Source organism: Myripristis murdjan, chromosome 18, assembly GCF_902150065.1.
Source record: "Myripristis murdjan chromosome 18, fMyrMur1.1, whole genome shotgun sequence".
Classification (NCBI taxonomy): Eukaryota; Metazoa; Chordata; class Actinopteri; order Holocentriformes; family Holocentridae; genus Myripristis; species Myripristis murdjan.
In genome coordinates this window covers 1,990,447-2,012,446 of record NC_043997.1, presented here as the reverse complement: position 1 = coordinate 2,012,446, position 22,000 = coordinate 1,990,447, and the positions used below count along the sequence as shown (strand labels likewise).

Sequence of the window (22,000 nt, the reverse complement as noted above, 5' to 3'; positions counted from 1 at the left end):
CAGAGAACATCCATCATGTGCTATGTTTGCATCACCACAAGATAAAAATGAAACTTAAAAGAGAAGGACTCACACACACACACACACACACATACACTGGGACAACCCAGGAACCACAGCTCCTCTGACTTCCCCAAATTCAGAGATTCTAAAGAAATCCAAAGTGAGTTTTACGTCAGAAGAAGCCGGGCAGCCAGCCGGTGGGGACGATTTAAAACCAACATTCAGAGTCATGAGAGAGTTTTGAAGCATTTCCATCACACAGACTACATCCCATAATGAGCTCACCTTTAGTAGAAAGCACAGGCAGGAACCATGTGATGATCAGAAGTATTAATGGTGATGCAACGTGAGCCATGTCGGTGAAGTCGCTCCTCTTTAAAAACGTCCATTAGACTGTAGAAAACTTTTCCTCAAACTGTGGAGAGTCGTTATGCAGAATCCCACTCCTTCAGTCTTACGGGAAGTGTGGTGACTCAAATGGGCTGTGATTGGCTGCTGCTGTTTCTCATTTGTGTTATCCCTTTGAAACCTTAACAAGATCTCTTTCTCTCTTGAAAAGATCATATGTCTAAATTAACAGATGAATTACCCCAAAATTACTCTAAAGTGAAAAAATGATAGTAAGACAAAGAAGACACAATATAACAGGGGAAAAATGCAAAATACATCAATAAATAAACATGACAAATTACCAAAAAGAAAACACAGAAACTTAAAAATGGTGACAAAACAAACAAACAAAAAAACATAACAAGTCAATGACCAGAGAATGAAACCTTGCATGAATACCCAAAAGTATTTGGAAAAAGAAAGGAAGGAAAGGAAGGAAAATGACTTCAGACAGCTGAATGCCTACACACACACACACACACACACACACACACACATCCTGGGACAGCTGCCAGGGCAACAGTTTTCAGTGTTTTTCAGTGTTGCTGTAAGATCAGGCAGTCTGATTTTCTTTCTAACTTTCTAGGGAGGGGCTTACCCCGGGACAGTCGCCAGGGCAGCAGGCGTGTTTTTTTGTTGTTGTTGTTCTGGAAGAGCAGTTGTCAGCAGATTGAGATTAACAAACTTTAGATTCACTTCAGCAGAGAAACAAACCCTGAAGTCTGTTCACCACGTGAATAACAGCAAACTGCTACTAATAATCAATCAGTCAAGCAATCAATAAGCAATTAAAAGTTTTTTTTAATGCATAAACATGAAAACAGTGTTACAAAGTGTTTTACAAAATAAATTAATGAAGAATCCCAGCCTCCATCACTGGAATGTGACCCTCATTTGTTTACACACATTTAAATACAGTGAATACAGCAGGACACACACACACACACACACACACACACCAATAGTTTGAAGATGCTACAAAACCTCATGAGATGAATCAGTCTCACTTTGTGGTCTTTTGAGTTTAAAGCCTGAAGAAGACAGGAAGTGAGGACGGATTTAAAGAATCAGGCAGCTCGTCAGCTCACACCTGTCCAGGTAGACGGTGCCAATGAAGTCTGTTCAAAACACATGACTGAAGCAGAGACTCTGCAGCTGGAGGTTCAGATAAACAGCGTGGCAGAATAACTTTGTACATGAGGACCCTGACATACACACCTGCAGCATCACACACACACCTGCAGGACCACACACACCTGCAGCAGCATCAGAAACACGTACCTGCAGCAACATTACACCCGAATGCAACAGCATCACATGCACGTCCAGCATCACACACACACCATGCTCTTCGTTTTATCACACAAACAACAACAACAGCAACAACAACAACAACAGCAGCAACAGCAGCAGCAACTTTCACTGCATCATGTTGACTCCAAGGAGGTTTTTCTGCTGGATCTTTATCCTGTTTGATCATCTGACCTGAAAACCAGAAAACAGATTCATCAGGTAAACAGTGACTGACTGGAGGAAAACCCTCCGTCTCCTCATCTCCAGACTCATGTGGGAGTTTAAAACATGGGAGAGTTTTCTTCACTGACTCCCATCACTCATTATCTCCTGCAGGTTAGAAAACCATTTGTAGGAGCCTTTCTGTCCAGAGGCTTTACAGTTTGATCAGCTGTCTGCTGTCAGCAGTGATCTCCAGCTCTCACAGAGAAAAGCAACAATCACAAACTCTGCTGAGTCCCACAAATCAAAGGGCACCAACAAAATAAGAAGTGGAATAAGTGTGGAAACAAATTAAAAAAAAAACCCTGATAAAATAGGTTTGCACATCGCTTCCTGCATCTGGCCCATGTTGCTGAATGCAAACTTGATATCTTAGATTCCTATTCAGTGTCTCTTCACCATCAATTCACTAGCAAGGACCACACAAACGACAAGAGACGTTTGAATAATTTATTGCGAAGTGAATTGTGAACTTGATTGAATATCTTGTAGTTTGGCTATGTGCGGGGAAGATTCTTTGGGAATCTACCATAGCTCCCGGGCACGACAAACCCCCAAAAAGAAAGAAAGAAAGATAGAAAGATAGAAAGATAGATAGATAGATAGATAGATAGATAGATAAGTATACTTTATTGATCCCAAACTGGGTAAAAGCTTAATTACTTTAGACAGGACTGAGCAGATCTGAGATCTCTAAGATCTGAATGAATGTAGTGGTGATATACTTGAAATGACCAGCGGCCTGTGATTTGAATTAGGTGTTCTGGAATGCCATTGCGGGAGGCTGAGGTGGCTGCTCCAATGCAGAAGAGTGTCCAGAGTAGTCGACTGGGGATATGCCAGACATGGAAAGGATTTGGTGAAAGTGCTGGTGGAACCAGAAGCGAGTGGCTATGCGTCCAGATTTGGCGACAAACAGGGGATCTGATGGTGAAAGGCTTTGGGCTTTGCAGAATTCCAGGTAATTCGAAATAGACTCGAAAAGATTCAGACTGGACTTTGAAGAAGACTGGTGTTGGCTGTCCGGATTGATTGTTTTTGGTTCGCTTAAGGTAGTACACTGTGATATCATTTGAGAAATACAATAAGTCGGAGATGCAAGCATGGCAGCGAGGGTCGAAGTGTAGGGAGGAGCCGGTGAATTTGGGGCATCTGAGGAGCTCGAAAAAGCCAAGCAAGACCATGGCCTCCAGGGTTCGGCCGCGTTGGGAGAACTATATCCGGATCGAATGGTCTGGATACAGATGAATAGAAGGTCAGCGGTAAGGGGAAGACGACGAGGGTTTTGCACTGGCTCCTGACGTCGGAGGCCTCTAAGGAGTGATGCTATTTGAGGATGGCATGAGGCTAGACCTGGGGAGCCAGTTAGGAGCTTGGAGAAAAAGCTTATGCCGCTAAGGTATACTTTGATGGTGAGAGTTCTGATGGAAAATGAGGAGTGGGCATAGGTGATGAAACTGGTCAGGGTGACGAGGTTGAATGATGGGAAGGCTAAGCTGTAGTGATTGTGGAAGCGATGAAAGCACTTCCAAGCAGTCCAATAGGATGAGAGTGTAGAGTGTGATAGACTGTTGATGATGGAGTTCCTGAATTCAAAGATCAGTGGTATTAAGGCGGGGTTTACAGGTTGAACATCAGAGCCGAATGTGGAGGTACAGTTCTTGGGTAGTTGTCAGCATAAAGTGTCAAGCCTCTAAACTTCTGGAACGAGAAACGGGAGAGAGAGTCTGCAATGGCATTGAAGTGACCAGGAACATGAGCTCAGGGGATGTACTGGTGAGTGACAGAGTGCCAGGTTAGACGGCACATGAACGAATGGATAAGGAATTGGAACGACCTTTGTTGATGATGTCAACAACTGCCAGGTTATTGGAGTAGAGGAGGAAGGACTTGCAAGACCATTGATGGCCCAAGAGGATGGCAGTGACTACGATGGGGTATATTTCAAAGAGGGCTGAAGATGTCGTCTCGCACTCACTAGTGAGCTCTAAGGGCCCTTCTGCTGCAAACCATCTTCCATCGTAGAAACCCCCAAAACCGGCAGATGGAGCAGCATCAGTATACAAGTTAATTTCATGAGGGTGAGTCAGATAGTCATCGTAAAATAAGGTAATCCCATTCCAGTTTGAGAGAAGGTTGAGCCACAGATGGAGTTTGGCCCGACTGCAACTGTCCAGGGAGATGAAGTCCAGCAGGGACGGAACAGAAGCAGCGATGGATAGCGAGTGGGAGATGAAGGCTTGCCCCTTAGGAATGATATGGATGGCGAAGTTGAGGTGGCCTAAGAGAGAGAGAAGTTAATGTTTGGTGCAGTGACGGGGGAGGAGGAAGTTCAAAATCAGGAGGCGGATTAAATTGAGCTTCTCATCTGGAAGAGAAACTTGCAGCAGGTTTGTGTCCAGAGTGATGCCAAGAAATTCCAGAGATGTGGAGGGGCCCTCTGTTTTCTCGGCAGACAGAGGCCCTCCTAGGTCAGAGAAGACTGCAATGAATGTAGCCAAACCCGAAGCTGGTGTTGATGAGGGTGGCAAAATTATGAGAAAATCGTCCAAGAGATGGATGAGATTTTTGAGAATTTTGTGATTGTTGGACAGGATCCAGCAGAGGGCTTTGGACAGGGTGTCAAAAAGCTTGGGGCTCCTTTTGCACCTAAAAGTGAACCTGAATCCAAAGTAGTATTTGCCATGCCAGCAGACGCCAAAGAATCACCAAAAGTCGGGGTGGATGGGAAGAGCCTTAAAGGCGCTGGTGATGTCCGCTTTTGCAAGCCAGGACCCTTTCCCGGCAAGTTTGATTAAGGAGATGGCATGGTTGATAGAAGCGTAGTGAAGGGAGAAGTCTTCTCTCGGTATCAGGCTGTTAATGCTGGGGATAGTGATGCCGCGGGGTGTGGAAAGATCTGTGATGATGTGTTTTGTTTTTTTTTTTCCCCGGAGTATTTCCTGGTTGTAATTCCTAGTGGGCTAATTCAAAAGTTTGGAAACGGGGGATGGGTGAATGGACCGAGCGAAGAGAGAAACTTGCAGCAGGTTTGTGTCCAGAGTGATGCCAAGAAATTCCAGAGAGGTGGAGGGGCCCTCTGTTTTCTCGGCAGACAGAGGCCCTGCTAGGTCAGAGAAGACTGCACTGAGTGTAACCCTAAGCCTTCTTTGACTTCTTTGGCGAGGAGGTGATTGACAGACTCTGGATCGTTAATGGCTGACTGAAGGTTTTTGCATTTGAAAGAAGTGGATGGTTGAGTTGAAATCCCAGGGTGGAAGCCCTCTTGAAGACATTTAAAGAGGAACTGGACGAATGCTGGATCTGGGTGATTTTGAAGTGCTGCAGCTAAGGCAGGAATGTTAACAGGCGTGGATAGGTGCTTACCTAGCTTCTGTAGAGTGGGGTTGTGAGGGCATGCTGGGCAGGCGTGACCTCCACCACAGAAGGAGCAGACATGGAGGATGCGGCACTGGGACGATGAAGATGAAAGATGGGGCTGATGCTGGTTTTGCAGTTATCGGCGCTGGGGGGCTGCTGGTGACAAGCGAGAGAAAGCAGAGGCTCTTCTTTGGCTCTGTAATGGCTGAAATGTCTTCGCATGTGCAGGGATAGAGCAGGAGAAGGCTGGGTGGGAAGGTGCTCCACACAGGGAGCATGGAGGGGCTGCATGGGCAGCAAAGATTCGGCAATAAATTTCATTATCTAGGGTGCCCCAGTATGTATCTTCGTTGAACTGTTGAAGTCGGGCTGCCTCTTCAAAAGTAAAATGGACATGATTTTGATAAAAGCCATTGCCTCCAAAACGAAGGGCCAAATTGGGAATGATGGCCAGGTAGTAATTCATTTCTTGGCGACGGGTGGGGAATTGAGAACAGATGACGTTTCTGAGAGAGAGACAGCGTAGGCGAACTCAGTTGGGGTGAGTTCTCTGGAGCGGGTAGGAAGTCTGTCTTTCAAGTGGAGGTTTCATTCAGGCCCCTCGAGAAATCTGTCGGTTGGAGGTTAATGGAGGAAAGACAAGATAAGGACAGCAAGATCAATGTAGTTACCATCAGTGATTTGTTTACGGAGACTGGTGGGAACTGGAGAAGACGAGAGGAGAGGGAGTTTGGATGACAAATAGGAGGACAGGAAGAAGACAGGGTAAAGCTGCATGCCTGATGAGCTGAGGTAGGTTAGTCAGGGAGGCCTGAGGAAAGGAGAGGACCTTTCTGGAGTTTGGTAACGACGCCACTTGCTACGTGTGGTGAGGCTGGAGTTGTTGCCTTGGTGGTGGGGAATTTGAAATGTCTTCGGGGGTAATTTAGTGGGAGAGGGATATCAAAAATATTAATGATGATTTAACGTGGGCCATGTCAGTAAAATCACTCCTCTTTGAAAACGTCCATTAGACTGTAGGAGACTTTTCCTCAAACTGTGGAGAGTCGTGTCATGCAGCATCCTGACACTCCTTCAGTCTTACAGGAAGTGTGGTGACTCACATGGGCTGTGATTGGCGATGCAGTGACAGGTTCAACTTTGTGTTAACCCTTTTGTGTTAGCTCTTTTTTGCGTGAAAAGATCATAAGTCTAAATTAACAGATGAATTACCCCAAAATTACTCAAAAATGAAAAAAGATAATGAGACAAAGAAGAGCAAGAAGAGCCATCAAACAAATTACCAAAAAGAAAACACAGAAGCGTAAAAATGGTAACAAAACAAACAAACAAACAAAAAATTACAAGTCAGTGACCAGAGAATCAAACCTCGCATGAATATCCAAAAGTATTTGAAAGGAAAAAGACTTCAGACAGGCAAACTGAACGCCTACACACACACACACACACACACACACACACACACACACACACACACACACACACACACACACACACACACATCCTGGGACAGCTGCCAGGGCAACAGGTTGTGACAGACTAAGCTTTTCACTGTTTTTCAGTGTTGCTCTCTCCTGACATGTAGGATCAGGCAGTCGGATTTTCTTTCTAGTTTCGGTTTTGAATGTTTTGCAGTCAAACTACACAAAAGATGCACATTTAACAGCATGTACACCCTACCATCAGAAAGACAAATATTTTTTCCCCCACAAGGACAACACAACACCGAATCGCCTCAGTGATATGGTGAATACTGGCGGCAGCTTTTTTTGTTGTGGTTTTTTTTTTCTCTCTCTCTCTTCCTTCTGTCTAACCTGTCAGCAGTGGCACATTCGCTAAACCTGACCTTTCTGTTTTTCTTGTTGGCTGTCATTTGTGAAGGCAGTGCTCTCGCTCCTGCTCCCAGTGTAAGCTATTGTGGCTTACTTCTGTTATGTTGTCCCCGCATTATTGTGGTACCTGGATGGTCCCTCTGCAGGATGGCCATGACCTCTGCCCCTCTTGCCTTGGCCTCGAGCATTACAAGGAGGTTCTCTCAGAGGACCCATGCATGAATTGTAGTTTGATAGGATGGGCGATAAGAGCAGAAAGGCTGGCAGAGGTGGAGCACCTGCTGGGCACTACAGAGGTTCCACCCATGGATCTGCTGCTTCCAACTCAACCAAGCAGCCCCAAGCTCTTAGTCGTGGAGATCGAGAGCGCATCCTCCAGGAAGAAATCTAAAAGCCGAGGTCTCTCCTCCAGAGTGGACCAGCTCTCATGAAGTCGCTTCTTCTGGCCCTCAGCCCACTGCTGGTGTGGAGGAGCTAGAGTTGCCTGAATCTCCACTGGAGTTTCCATCTCCTCAGGACGATACTCTCTCAGTGTCTTCTTCCACAAACCAGTTAAATGTCTCTGGGGATGATGGGGCCTTGTGGGGCTCGGGGTCAGCATCCCGCTCATCACCCTAGGGTTCCTTACAGGCCATGTCGGATAACTCCATAGGGGCGATCAATTGCATGGCCCTGGCCCATTTGCAGATTGATGTTCCACACATGGGTTCAGCTCCAGACAGTGCTTTCTTTCTATGCAATCCACCCGCTTCCCTTATTGTTCTTCCTTCGGATGAATGTCTGAATCTATCTAAGTATGGTCTCAGCCGCATACCAGCTATTGACCCGGCAATTGCCTCCCTCATAGTTGCACCTGATGAGGTGCTGAGGCTGGACGCTAGGTGTCCCCAGCCTCAGTGTTACTGTGTAAGGCTAAAGATACCACCGCACGTATGGGCTGCACTGGTAACTCCCTTTCTCACCTTATACTTGCCCTTTCAGCCTGTCTGCAGCAGGCACCAGCAGGCTTCTGTTCAGAGTCTGGGTGATGCTTCGCTGCAGGCTTTTGCACTCATGTCAAGGGAACTGGGGCACCTGATGTCTACCTTGGTGCAGGCAGGGGTGTGTAGAAGAGTTCTCCATACGATTCTGGTGGAGCCAGGCAAGCTGTTTGGGTCAGCCGCTGTGGAGGCACTAGAGCGGACTGCTCAAGCCAGGCAAACCAGGCAGTAGCTGTCGGACCTTCATAGGGATGTGTCGGTCCTCAGTGGGCCCAGAAGCTCCTCTGCTGCCCCCCGGCAACATCCTCATTCTCAATCCTATTCCAGTGGTCAGCAGAGGTGAACCCACTGGTCTGCTCAGTGGCCTCTCATGATTTTCGCGTCCCTGAGTGCCCCGGGTCTCGGAATCTGAGCGTTGACCCTCCAAGGCGTCTGGAGGCTGGGGGGCTAGGCGCTGAAGTCTGGGGGCAGCAGCTCAGTTACCTGGCTGCTCACACACTAGACCCCAGGATAATTTCCACCTTAACGTAGGGGTACTTAGTACAGTTCCAACACCGGCCCCCAGCCTCTGGCCAGGTCAAGATGACCATCATCACCAACCCGGCAAAATCTTTGGCCCCAAGTCAGGAGTTGTCCACCTTCCTGGCCAAGGGTGCAATCAAGCTTGTTGTCCTTTTGATTACAATGCATTGCTGTTTTTGAGTTCTATTGTTGCCTGTGGATTAATGTAAAGGACTTTTGAGTTGGATGTTGATATTTATGTTTCTTATGGACATGTTATCTTTCTTATGGACATGCACATCCAACACCCATCATAACCAGTATTATATGTTTCCACTGGGCTGAATGGATTTCTGGATGCATGACATATTTTCAGAATCTGTTTTTCAGGGTGAAAGGTCAGCTTTCACCTGAATGACAAAGTGTGCTGTTTGTCTGTGACGCAACAAAACTCAGCTGCTCAATGAACAAAACGCCTTTGTTTTGTGTTTTTTTTTTTTTTTTTTTTTTAAATGCAGGTAGGTAGGTAGGTAGGTAGGCGTACTTTATTGATCCCAACCAGGGAAATTCTGGTGTTCCAGCAGCAACAGTAGAAACATATAATAAAGTTAAATAAAATAGAATAAAGGCTAAGCATATACAATAAAGACTATAACGACTAAAAACTAAAAATATAGATGAATGAATATGAAAATGAAATATACAGATGGAATTAAGTATATACATGATTGCATATATAAGGAGAGTTAGCATGAAACCCTGAGAACCAAGAACCAAGTGGCAGAACCCGACGCCCGGTACTGGGATTCAGGAACTAACCGACTTGATTTGGCCTCTTAAGGAATCACCCCTTCCCCTCCAGTCTGAAAAACAGTGTGAATGTATATTAACCTACGATGTAATATATAGATAATAAATAATAAATAAACAAGTAAATAAATAAAGGTGAACCACACTTTGATATTTAAAGTTCCTGCATTTCAGACCTGAGTTCATGTTTACTGCCTGGAAAATTCACACAAACACGCATGCACGCACGCACACACCCTGAGACAGTTGCCAGGGCAGCAGGAGTGTTTTTCTTTTTTTTTTTTTCTTTTTTTTTTTTTTTTTGGTTTTGGAAGAGAAGTTGTCAGCAGATTGAGATTAACAAATTTTAGATTCACTTCAGCAGAGAAACAAACCTGCAGTCTGTTCACCACGCGCGCATAACAGCAAACTGCTACTAATAATCAATCAATCACTCAATCAATCAATCAGTCAATCAATACGTAGTTAAAAGTTTTTATTGCATAAATCTGAAAACAGTGTTACAAAATGTTTTACAAAATAAATGAATGAACAGCAAAGTCATGAAAAACTTCAGATACACAGGAAGAATCCCAGCCTCCATCACTGGAACATGACCTTCATTTGTTAACACACACGTTTAAATACAGTAAATACACCAGGGCACACACACACACACACACACACACACACACACACACACACACACACACACACCAATAGCTTGAAGGTGCTACTAAACCTCATGAGATCAATCAGTCTCAACTTGTTCTGTAACTTTTTTGAATAAAAAACCCAGAAGAAGACAGGAAGTGAGGACGGATTTAAAGAATCAGGCAGCTCGTCAGCTCACACCTGTCCAGGTAGACGGTGCCGATAAAGTCTGTTCAAAATACATGACTGAAGCAGAGACGCTGCAGCTGGAGGCTCAGATAAACAGCATCGCAGAATAACTTTGTACATGAGGACCCTGACACACACACCTGCAGCAGCATCACACACACACCTGCAGCAGCATCACACACACACCTGCAGCATTACACACACACCTGCAGCATCACACACACACCTGCAGCATTACACACACCTGCAGCATCACACACACCTGCAGCATCACACACACACCTGCAGCATCACAAACACACCTGCAGCATCACACACACACCTGCAGCATCACACACACCTGCAGCATCACACACACACCTGCAGCATCACGCCACACCTGCAGCATTACACACACCTGCAGCATCACACACACCTGCAGCATCACACACCTGCAAAAGCATCACACACACCTGCAGAAGCATCACACACATTGTGCAAGAGCCCCACCCACAGCTGTTGCAAAATGAGATCCAGCATGACTCTCACAACATTCTCCTTGTTTCATCATACAAACAACAGGGGGAACAACACACAAAACAACAACAATAACAACAACAACAATAACAATCACAACAACATTCGTTTCATCGTGTTGACCCAGCCGAGCTGTTTCCTCTGCTGGACTTTCATCCTGTTCCTCCGTCGCACCTGAAAAGCAGAAAACAGATTCATCAGGTAAACGGTGACTGACTGGAAGAAAACCCTCCGTCTTTGCTGAATTCAAACTTGATATCTCAGATTCCTTTTCAGTGTCTCTTCACCATCAGTTCACTAGCAAGGACCACACCAACAACAAGACACGTTTGAGCGATTTATTGCAAAGTGAATTGTGAACTTGATTGAAGATCTTGTAGTTCTGCTGCTTCTTAGGGAATCTGCCGCGGCTCCCGGGCACGACAAACGCCCTCAGGACCCTACGAGGACGGGAGAGGAGAAGGAAGAGAGAACAGGGTGGGAGGGAGGGGCGCAGGATACGAGCGTGACAGAGGGGGACAGGGTTAGGAGAATTTAAGCAGTGCCAGAAGAAGTGTAGTTGTGGTGTGGTTAGGGATGCTAACCGGTGGCCTTTGACCGGTTGTTGACCGCTTGAACTTTAACCGAATAATCTTGTCGGTTAAAAACCCTTTAAGTCCGAACGTGTCGTCGCCGACACAAATGCGCATGTCAGATTGTAAATACCGTAACTACCTCCCTGGGGAGGTGTTCCGGGCATGCCCCACCGGGAGGAGGCCCCGGGGAAGACCCAGGACACGCTGGAGGGACTATCTCTCTCGGCTGACTTGGGAACGCCTTGGGGTTCCTCCTGAGGAGCTGGCAGAAGTGTCTGGGGAGAGGGAAGTCTGGGTGTCCCTGCTTAGACTGCTGCCCCCGCGACCCGACCCCGGATAAGTGGCAGAAGATGGATGGATGGATGCATCATTGATGTTATTTAAATTTGGCCATTCTGTGTTCACATAGGCAACCTATGTTTATATTTCCAACCTTCAAAATAATTTAGTAAGCATCTTTCTGCCTTTTACCAGTAAAAAAAAAAAACCCTGTATTTTCAAATCTGATTTTTAGTTTTTTGTGTTTTTTGGGTCCAATATGTTGATACAGTATGACAAAATGACAAAAATAATGGCTGGGTCATATAGGTGATGATATGCTGAAAAAAAAGATACCAAACTTTACTATGGTAAAACATTTTAAATGGGTTTTGTAAACAGAAAATGAAAATCATGCACAAACAGCCAAATACCTTAAGACTAAAAGGATTAAAGGGCTCTAAAAGTCACAAGAAAAGAAATTCAACATGACAACCACCCTAAAAAGTCTTTTATGGGTCCCCTCTAACAGAAAAAATAGGTTGTCAGCTTTTACCCAGACATGTCAGCAAAAGTCATTTCTGAAGCCCTATTCTGACTATTAGGGATGCTAACCGGTGGCCATTTGACCGGTTGTTGACCGTTTGAACTTTAACCGAATAATGTTGTCGGTTAAAAACCCTTTAAGTCCGAACGTGTCGTCGCCGACACAAATGCTCATGTCAGATTGTAAATACCGTAACTACCGTAAGGTTTGACCAATCGCAAAATTCCAACTGTTCCTGAACGCCGAGAAGTTGCTCTTGCGCCCACATACAGTTTAATACGGTAACCATGGCGACGGGACGCTCTGCCAGGCTTCGATTACGTCATTACGCACAGAGCTCAGCTCGGTAGAGACAGACCGGAGAAACCATAGATATCTTTAATAATTATATTATATTACAATGGGATGTCTATAATATCACATAGATATTATAGACATCTATGGGAGAAACGAGCCAAGCTCATGTCGGTCGCGGACGTAGTGGTATGCATCTGGGGCAAGACAATGGCGCCGGTGCTAGCTCTGCTAGCTTCTATTTGTTGCGGTTATTCTTTTATGGTTTACAGACAGTCAAATAATATTCTCGGTTAACCGAAATAAACCGATTAATGAGGCCCGGTGGTCGACCAAGGAAATTTTCCATTTTCGCCATCCCTAGGTGTGGTCCTGCTACTGAAACTATGCTAGAAAGCTTCAATAAAACCCAGTCAAACTGTTCAGATTCAACCTGCAGCCACTGAACTCACCTGGATCTGGATCCACAACCTCCAGCTCGATGGTGCTGGTGGGCTTGGCTTCAGTAATGTTGCTTTCCACATTTTCTGTTTTAAAGCGACACTCGTATGTTCCACTGTCGTTCTTCGTCACGTTCTTCAGAATCACAGACAGGTTGCCGTTCTTCATCTCTTTGTCTTTCACCTCCACCCGGTTCTTAAAAGATGGATGCTGTTTGACTGAGTCAATGTGCCCGTCTTGGTAGAAGAAGACATATTCTTCTTTTTTCAGGTCAGTTCTGCTCCACTCTGCTGCTTCAATGTTGACATCAGGAGCCTGACAGCTCAGAGTGACATCGTCTCCAGGTTGAACTTTCAGATTCAGGGCTAAAGGACGATGGAAAAACAAACCCAGAACAGAAAAGTTAACAACACAGATCTTCAAAAAATTTTTAAAAATTCCACTTTTTGTCAGTTCAAACTTCAAATGGATCCTCAAACGCTCAGAAGCCGTCGGCTCATCAGTTTGAACATCAGCCCCGTTCACAAATAAGCACAAGTCATTTGTACGTGCAGAGAACATCCATCATGTGCTATGTTTGCATCACCACAAGATAAAAATGAAACTTATAAGAGAAGGACTCTCTCTCACACACACACACACACACATACACTGGGACAACTGAGGAACCACAGCTCCTCTGACTTCCCCAAATTCAGAGATTCTAAAGAAATCCAAAGTGAGTTTTACGTCAGAAGAAGCCGGGCAGCCAGCCGGTGGGGACGATTTAAAACTGTCATTCAGAGTCATAAGAGAGTTTTGAAGCATTTCCATCACACAGACTACATCCCATAATGAGCTCACCTTCAGCAGAAAGCACAGGCAGGAACCATGTGATGATCAGAAGTATTGATACCGATTTAACATGAGCCATGTCGGTGAAGTTGCTCCTCTTTGAAAACGTTCGTTAGACTGTAGAAAACTTTTCCTCAAACTGTGGAGAGTGACCAGAGATTGAAACCTTGCATGAATACCCAAAAGTATTTGGAAAAAGAAAGGAAGGAAAGGAAGAACAATGACTTCAGACAGCTGAATGCCCACACACACACACACACACACACACACACACACACACACACACAAACACACATCACCTGGGACAGCTGTCAGGGCAACAGTTTCAGTGTTTTTCATTGTTGCTGTAAGATCAGGCAGTCTGATTTTCTCTCTAGCTTTCCAGGGAGGGGCTTACCCCGGGACAGTCGCCAGGGCAGCAGGCGTGTTTTTTTTTTTTGTTCTGGAAGAGCAGTTGTCAGCAGATTGAGATTAGCAAATTTTAGATTCACTTCAGCAGAGAAACAAACCTGCAGTCTGTTTGTTCACCACGTGCATAACAGCAAACTGCTACTACTAATCAATCAATCAGTCAAGCGATCAATAAATAGTTAAAAGTTTTTATTGCATAAATCTGAAAACAGCACTACAAAGTGTTTTACATCACTGGAATGTGACCCTCATTTGTTAACACACACGTATAAATACAGTGAATACAGCAGGACACACACACACACACACACACACCGATAGTCTGAAGGTGCTACAAAACCTCATGAGATGAATCAGTCTCAACTTGTTCTGTAACTTTTTTGAATAAAAAACCCAGAAGAAGACAGGAAGTGAGGACGGATTTAAAGAATCAGGCGTCTCGTCAGCTCACACCTGTCCAGGTAGACGGTGCCGATAAAGTCTGTTCAAAACACACGACTGAAGCAGAGACACTGCAGCTGGAGGTTCAGATAAACAGCATGGCAAAATAACTTTGTACATGAGGACCCTGACACACACACCTGAAGCATCACACACACCTGCAGCATCACACACCTGCAGCAGCATCACACACACCTGCAGCAGCATCACACACACCTGCAGCATCACACACACACCTGCAGCAGCATCACACACCTGCAGCATCACACACACCTGCAGCAGCATCACACACACCTGCAGCATCACACACACACCTGCAGCAGCATCACACACCTGCAGCATCACACACACCTGCAGCAGCATCAGAAACACGTACCTGCAGCGACATTACACCCAAATGCAACAGCATCACACAAACATCCGGCATCACACACAGACCATGCTCTTCGTTTTCTCACACAAACAACAACAACAGCAGCAACAGCAACAACAGCAGCAACAACAGCAACAACAACAACAACAGCAATAACAACAGTAACAACAACTTTCACTGCATCAAGTCGACTCCAACGAGGTTTTTCTGCTGGATCTGCATCCTGTTTCTTCATCTGACCTGCAAACCAGAAAACAGATTCATCAGGTAAACGGTGACTGACTGGAGGAAAACCCTCCGTCTCCTCGTCTCCAGACTCATGTGGGAGTTTAAAACATGGGAGAGTTTTCTCCACTGACTGCCATCACTCATTATCTACTGCAGGTTAGAAACCATTTGTAGGAGCCTTTCTGTCCAGAGGCTTTCCAGTTTGATCAGCTGTCTGCTGTCAGCAGTGATCTCCAGCTCTCACAGAGAAAAGCAAAAATCACAAACTCTGCTGAGTCTCACAAATCAAAGGGCACCAACAAAATAAGAACAAGTTCTCGCACGGTGAGAACTTCCAAGCGATAACGGCCGCTACCGGTGCCCCTCTGGCGGCGAGACGCGCCCCTCCCAGAGCAGGGGCGCCAACACCTGCACAAATACCTTTTTTGGAAAAATACTTTTTATATGGACAAAATCTTGTTTGCATAAAAAAAAAAGCCACCGGTCAGCATCAGGCGGGCCGGCCACGGCACCAGCTTGATGACTACAGGTGCCGCGCCCACCCGGTCAGGTCTGCCGGATTTGACGCCCCAAATGCTTCCTGTGGCGTCTAGAATGCTGTGGTGGTTCTATGTAAATCTGTGGGGTTACGCAACTCGTGCACAACTAATGAGAAACGGGTGCTTAATAAGTCGGCATGTAACCCTGGCCATTCGCCATGTTGATGCATTGGAAGTGTGAACTGGTTTCCGAGAAGTGTGGCTGTTGTTTTCCTGCATGGGTGGGGTTTCCTTAGAGCTGCAATAGAAACGTCCTGCTGGGATCTTTTCCCTCTCAGACTCGGGTTACTCGTTAAGAGAAAAGCAGCGAGGAAGCAGAGCGGCTTCGTCTCTGCTCATCATGTCTGCGTCGGTGGCGTCTTCCTCGCTGGCCGGCGTGACGGTCATCACCCAGGTGAACCCTTCAGCCCCGGGGGCCCAGGGGTGCCCGCCGCTGGGCCCCCAGGGCGCCAGACAGAGACGGTTGCTGGCACTGGGGGTGAGGACACACACACACACACACACACACACACACACACACACACTATTGGTTTTTAATAAGTTCTGTTTTTGTTTATCTCAGCTGCATAATTACAAAATTCATCATTTGCTCCGTTAAATCCCGGCTGCTGCCTTTTGTTAAATGAACTTTGAGGCTTTTGGTTAAAACTTTACAGTGCACTATAACTTTTACTCTCCTGTTCGACTGGTCTCATTTAGTTTGATATTTTTAAAAATATAATTGAAATCTTTTTAATTGTAATTCAATTTATTTTTATTGCTCGTGTTGCCTGTGTTGGTCTGTGTAAAGCACAAATTAAGTTGCCTTGCACAGCAGCCAGTGGGAGAATCAAACAGCAGCCTAAAGATCAGGGAGATTTTTTTTATTCTATTTTTTTTTTTTTTTATTAGATTTGTGTAAAACACTTTTCCTACGTGATCTTTGGCCACGCCCACTTTTCCCACTCCTGCCAGGGTTTTATTTCTTGTCCCCTGCAGCCTGATCGATTATCAGTTTTACTGACGTTTATAAGCTAATGTTTATTAAAAAAAAAAAAAAAAAAAAGAATGACACACAACTGTGTGTGTGTGTGTCTGATGTTCAGTGTTTCTGTTGAGTTTGTGCTCTGCAGCCTCTTCACCAATGTGTGTGAAATTCACATGGATTTTTAGAAAATGCTTATCAGTATTATTATTATTGTTGTCCACACTCAAGAAATTAAATCAGTTTCTTCTAACTTTTTATTTTCTTCATCTTTATTTGTATCTTATTTATCTTATATTTTATCTGTCTATTTTTCTTAATCTTAATTATATTTCCTTTACGCCTCTTACTTCTTCCGTATTTTTATGTGAAATTGAGTTTATACATTTTATTGTGTTATTTCAAGCTTTTCACACGGAGTGTCTTGAATCCACCTCTCTGTGTGAAACCTGCTTGTGACTAAAAATTCCCTCTTTCCTACTGATTTATTTTACTTCTTTGAAATTCTATGAAAGGTGTAACTGTTATCAATAATATTGTTGTTGTATTTTATTGTCCCTGTAGACGGTGCAGATCATGATCGGCCTGCTGGTCCTCCTCTTTGGGATCGGGATGGTGATCCTCCCAAAAACGATCGCCGTGTTCACCTTCATCTTCGTGTGGGGACCCGTGTTTGTGAGTCTGTCAAGTTATTCTAGTCATAAATCTGAAAGAAACACTGTGTTTTCATTAGGTACATGTTTAGTTTTTGGTTTATTTGCAGTGTATAAGGGTTAGAACATTATGATGGAAGTATATGAGGCCATTCCCATGTTCAGTTATGTGCCATAAGTTGTTGCAGTAATTTTTGGGTTGATACCATTTGTTACACAGTTTTGGTACAACATTTAACCATGTTTGACCCCCGGAGAATTGATCACCAGACCCTGAGGAACACCACAGAAAAATTCGGGCTTTGATTTGGTGCCAAAAACTTTCAAAACTGACATTTTCAGATTTCTTTAAGAGCTGCTTTTTTAGTTGATTGGATGTTGAGTGTTGTGTTTTGGAAATGTGCCAGAAACTGGCCCTTGCTGTCAGTCCAGCTGGAGAAGCAGAGCTCCTCTGAACAGCCTCGCTCTCTAGTTTGTGTCTGTAAAGTCTGATGAGGCTGTGATTCTCCTAGAGGTCACTAGAGGTCGTTTTCTCCAGTGACATCCAGTTTGACAAAAGTCTCTGCCTGCAGTGAAATGGCTGCTATGGGGGCCAACATCATCACACAGGAATCAAATGTGGCTCATTGAATCCACAAGAGTCTCAGCTTTCCAGTCAAAGCCAACTGATGCAGCTCCAAGTTTAGGCCCCAGTCTGCACACACACACCATTTTACAACAGGCCACAAGAACACATGTGGACTGCAGGCTTTGTGGCTCAAACTGCATGGGATTAGCAGAAGGTGGGCGTGTCTGCAAAGGGGAGAGCCGTGGCTGCCCAGAGAACCCATTTTCATTGAGACACTTTGCAGTCATACTTAGCCGCCTTGCTGGCGGCCCAGCATGACCTGCCAGTACCAAGAGATTCCTCAGGTCGTCTGGTTTCATATGATTCAGTAACGGGTAGCAGATTCACTTTGACTGGTAACAGTAATAATGATGGTATGAGTGAGGTGATGCTGACGGTGCTGAATGTGTGTGTCCTGCAGTACATCCTGGCAGGCTCTCTGACGGTGGCTGCCACCAGGTCCATGGACCGCTGCAAGGTCAGTACGCCCACTTCCTGTCCCTCATCACTGAAACAGAGACACCGACACCTCCTGCACACCCGGGACTCCCGCACTATTAACAAAATCATTTTCAGGACATAGTCAGTGGCACGAGGTGTCAGGCGCCCCGGTGGTTCACCTGGTGGAGGTCGACCACCTCACCGGGTTCGAATCTGAGCCCTAAGGCCTTCAGCTACAGGTCATGCCCTGTCTTTCATGTCTGTTTTATTATTTTATTCATGGTTTATTTGATAGGGACTGACACAGTTTACACAGACAAACTGAAAACAGCTATCAAAAGCTTTATTGCAACATGGTTGGCTAACGTCAGGTGGTGTCGCTCTGCCCGGCAGGTGAACGCCGCCCTGACCCTCAGCATCATTGCTACCCTGCCCTCTGTTGTCGCCGTCATCCTCCACTTTATGGACGTCACTGGGATCCTCATGATTTCTTTCTTTTTCTTTGCATTCGATAACGATCATAATTGGCAGGTAGGACATTTCATCAGGTTTCAAACATTGAAACGGTTTCCTCTGCCACGAATTTACTACGGCAGTTTGTTGTTGATGAGCGCAGTGGTTCTGTCTGGGGGAAAAAATCACATTTAAAGGGGGATGAAACTCAAAATCTTTTATGGCAGAGCAACACTGTTGCTCTGATCTCTGTGGCTCCAAAAGACTTTTTCAGATTTTCAAATGATTATGTGGACTTTTTCCTTTTTCTAATGTTTTTATTGCAATTTTCACTATTATAATGTTAATTAATCATTTGTTAGTCTGAAACAAGGTTTGTGTTGGCTTTTAACACTTGAAACTTTGACACTGCAATTTTCAAGTTGAGCAGAAATGAATATTGGCTCCATAGGCAGAAATCCTGGGAGGGGGTGGGGGGACAAGACCACTCCACTGATATTTTGAGTTTGATAGATATCTATTTTTTTGCATTTTAAATGGTATTATTATGTCGCATAGTTTCATTTCATTTTCATATTTGATCTAAAAGGGACAGTGTAGAGCTCAAACATACACTATATTACCAAAAGTATTCGCTCACCTGCCTTTACTCATACTATGAACTGAAGTGCCATCCCATTCCTAACCCATAGAGTTCAATATGATGTCGGTCCACCTTTTGCAGCTATTACAGCTTCAACTCTTCTGGGAAGACTGTCCACAAGGTTGAGGAGAGTGTTTATAGGAATTTTTGACCATTCTTCCAAAAGCGCATTGGTGAGGTCACACACTGATGTTGGTCGAGAAGGCCTGGCTCTCAGTCTCCGCTCTAATTCATCCCAAAGGTGTTCTATCGGGTTCAGGTCAGGACTCTGTGCAGGCCAGTCAAGTTCATCCACACCAGACTCTGTCATCCATGTCTTTATGGACCTTGCTTTGTGCACTGGTGCACAGTCATGTTGGAAGAGGAAGGGGCCCGCTCCAAACTGTTCCCACAAGGTTGGGAGCATGGAATTGTCCAAAATGTTTTGGTATCCTGAAGCATTCAAAGTTCCTTTCACTGGAACTAAGGGGCCAAGCCCAGCTCCTGAAAAACAACCCCACACCATAATTCCTCCTCCACCAAATTTCACAGTCGGCACAATGCAGTCTGAAATGTACCGTTCTCCTGGCAACCTCCAAACCCAGACTTGTCCATCAGATTGCCAGATGGAAAAGCGTGATTCATCACTCCAGAGAACGCGTCTCCACTGCTCTAGAGGCCAGTGGCGGCGTGCTTTACACCATTGCATCCGACGCTTTGCATTGCACTTGGTGATGTGTGGCTTGGCTGCAGCTGCTCGGCCATGGAAACCCATTCCATGAAGCTCTCTGCGTACTGTACTTGGGCTAATCTGAAGGTCACATGAAGTTTGTAGCTCTGTAGCAATTGACTGTGCAGAAAGTCGGCGACCTCTTTGCACTATGCGCTTCAGCATCCGCTGACCCCTCTCCGTCACTTTACGTGGCCTACCACTTCGTGGCTGAGTTGCTGTTGTTCCCAAACGCTTCCATTTTGTTATAATAGAGCTGACAGTTGACTGTGGAATATTTAGGAGCGAGGAAATTTCACGACTGGATTTGTTGCACAGGTGGCATCCTATGACAGTTCCACGCTGGAATTCACTGAGCTCCTGAGAGCGGCCCATTCTTTCACAAATGTCTTGTTTCACAGTCTGCATGCCTGAGTGCTTGATTTTATACACCTGTGGCCAGGCCAAGTGATTAGGACACCTGATTCTGATCATTTGAATGGGTGAGCGAATACTTTTGGTAATATAGTGTATACTGTATGTCACTATTTGATGCCATATCTTGCTTTGTTTTTTGTTGACACTACAATAAATCTGTTTTTTGAAGAATAGTTTGATGTAGTTGGATTATTCAAGGTATTTCCTCTTGTTTTAGAGCTTATTTTGAGTTTCTTGTTCTTGTAAAGCTCCTTTGATGGACTGTAGTGGAAATTATAACAGTGAGCAAATAAATTTGGTTAGACGATTATTGCTTTTAATAGCATTATTTAAAACATATGAACACGCTGAGGGCTCAACGCTGTACAGAAAGTTTCAAAGGAGCATAAGAGAGAAAGAGGGAGGTGCAATCGTGCCAGACAGCAATTTTTTCATGTCCCCTCCGGGAATTACTCTGAAATTTTGCTGTTTATTGTCCCCACCAGTAATGAAATGGGATTTCTGCCCCTGATTGGCCCTATATATCAGTTATCAGTGTCCTGGATTAGTAATAATCAGTCTGGTGTCTCTCCTGGCCGTGGTAGAAGTCTGACTGCAGCTTCCTGTCTTCCTCCAGACTCTGTCACTGGCCTTGTCAGTCGTGTTGGGTATTTTCTCCCTGCTGGAGTTCATCGTGGCCATCACTGTCGCCGTGGAAATCTGTAAAGCTAAAAGCCACTCCAACACCCAGGTGAGTCGGCCACGCGACATGCCAGCAGATTTTAAACTCTGACATTTCCCTTTGTTCTCCGTCTGAAAAGAAGATAAATTTCATGATGAGGAAATTTGGAGAAATGAGAAGTTTCTCATGACAGCAGCAGCTTGAGGCTCTTTAACTTTCATGTCTTGCAGTCGGAGTTCATTGTGAGCAACAACTTACCTTCAGGCCTCCCAGCAAACATGCAGGCTCCGCCCACTTCAGCCGTCATCTACCAGGTTGGTGTAGATCTGCGCAGTCGTGAATTTTGCAGATGTGTTGTTGCACAGATGATGTGTTGATTTGCAGATGATGTGTTGCTATACAGATGTGTTTATTTGCAGATGATGTGTTGTTTTATAGTTGATGTGTTGTTATAGATGATATATTGTTTTGCAGACCATGGAGCTTCCTAAAGAACCAGAGAAGCGAGGAGCTGCTGATCTGGGCGAGCCTCCAGCATACACCACCACTGTCGGCTGACCTGCCACTGGTTAAAGAGCTTTGCTGATCAGAAACACGGATGATGTCACAGCTTCAGGACACAGCTGCATTTAGAAATAATGGATTACAGACTGCATTGACCAGAATCAGAGTTCTCATCGGGCCTGAAAATTAAGACCCGACCCGAACCGGGCCCGACTGGGCCAGCCCGAGGCCCTACCCGACCCGACTAATTAGCCGAACTTTAGGCCCGACAGCCCGAT

General features: G+C 45.2%; 2 protein-coding genes and 1 pseudogene across 2 annotated transcripts; 1 reads left to right on the top strand and 2 right to left on the bottom strand.

Annotated features, from left to right (window-relative positions):
- Positions 1–3,528: 3,528 nt before the first annotated feature.
- Positions 3,529–4,820, bottom strand: LOC115376968 (uncharacterized; annotated as a pseudogene).
- A 3,453-nt stretch (positions 4,821–8,273) lies between these two features.
- LOC115376967 (uncharacterized) lies at positions 8,274–13,757 on the bottom strand. Its single transcript, XM_030076820.1, has 4 exons — positions 13,688–13,757; positions 12,856–13,209; positions 10,789–10,903; positions 8,274–8,541 (listed from the first exon to the last, which is right to left on the bottom strand). The coding sequence occupies exons 1-4, from the start codon at positions 13,755–13,757 to the stop codon at positions 8,274–8,276; spliced, it is 807 nt and encodes a 268-aa protein (XP_029932680.1).
- Positions 13,758–15,957: 2,200 nt separating this feature from the next.
- LOC115376699 (membrane-spanning 4-domains subfamily A member 12-like) lies at positions 15,958–21,920 on the top strand. The gene is made up of 7 exons (XM_030076457.1): positions 15,958–16,148; positions 17,199–17,309; positions 18,316–18,372; positions 18,729–18,866; positions 21,174–21,287; positions 21,449–21,532; positions 21,693–21,920. The coding sequence occupies exons 1-7, from the start codon at positions 16,011–16,013 to the stop codon at positions 21,774–21,776; spliced, it is 726 nt and encodes a 241-aa protein (XP_029932317.1). The 5' UTR covers positions 15,958–16,010; the 3' UTR covers positions 21,777–21,920.
- Positions 21,921–22,000: the final 80 nt, after the last annotated feature.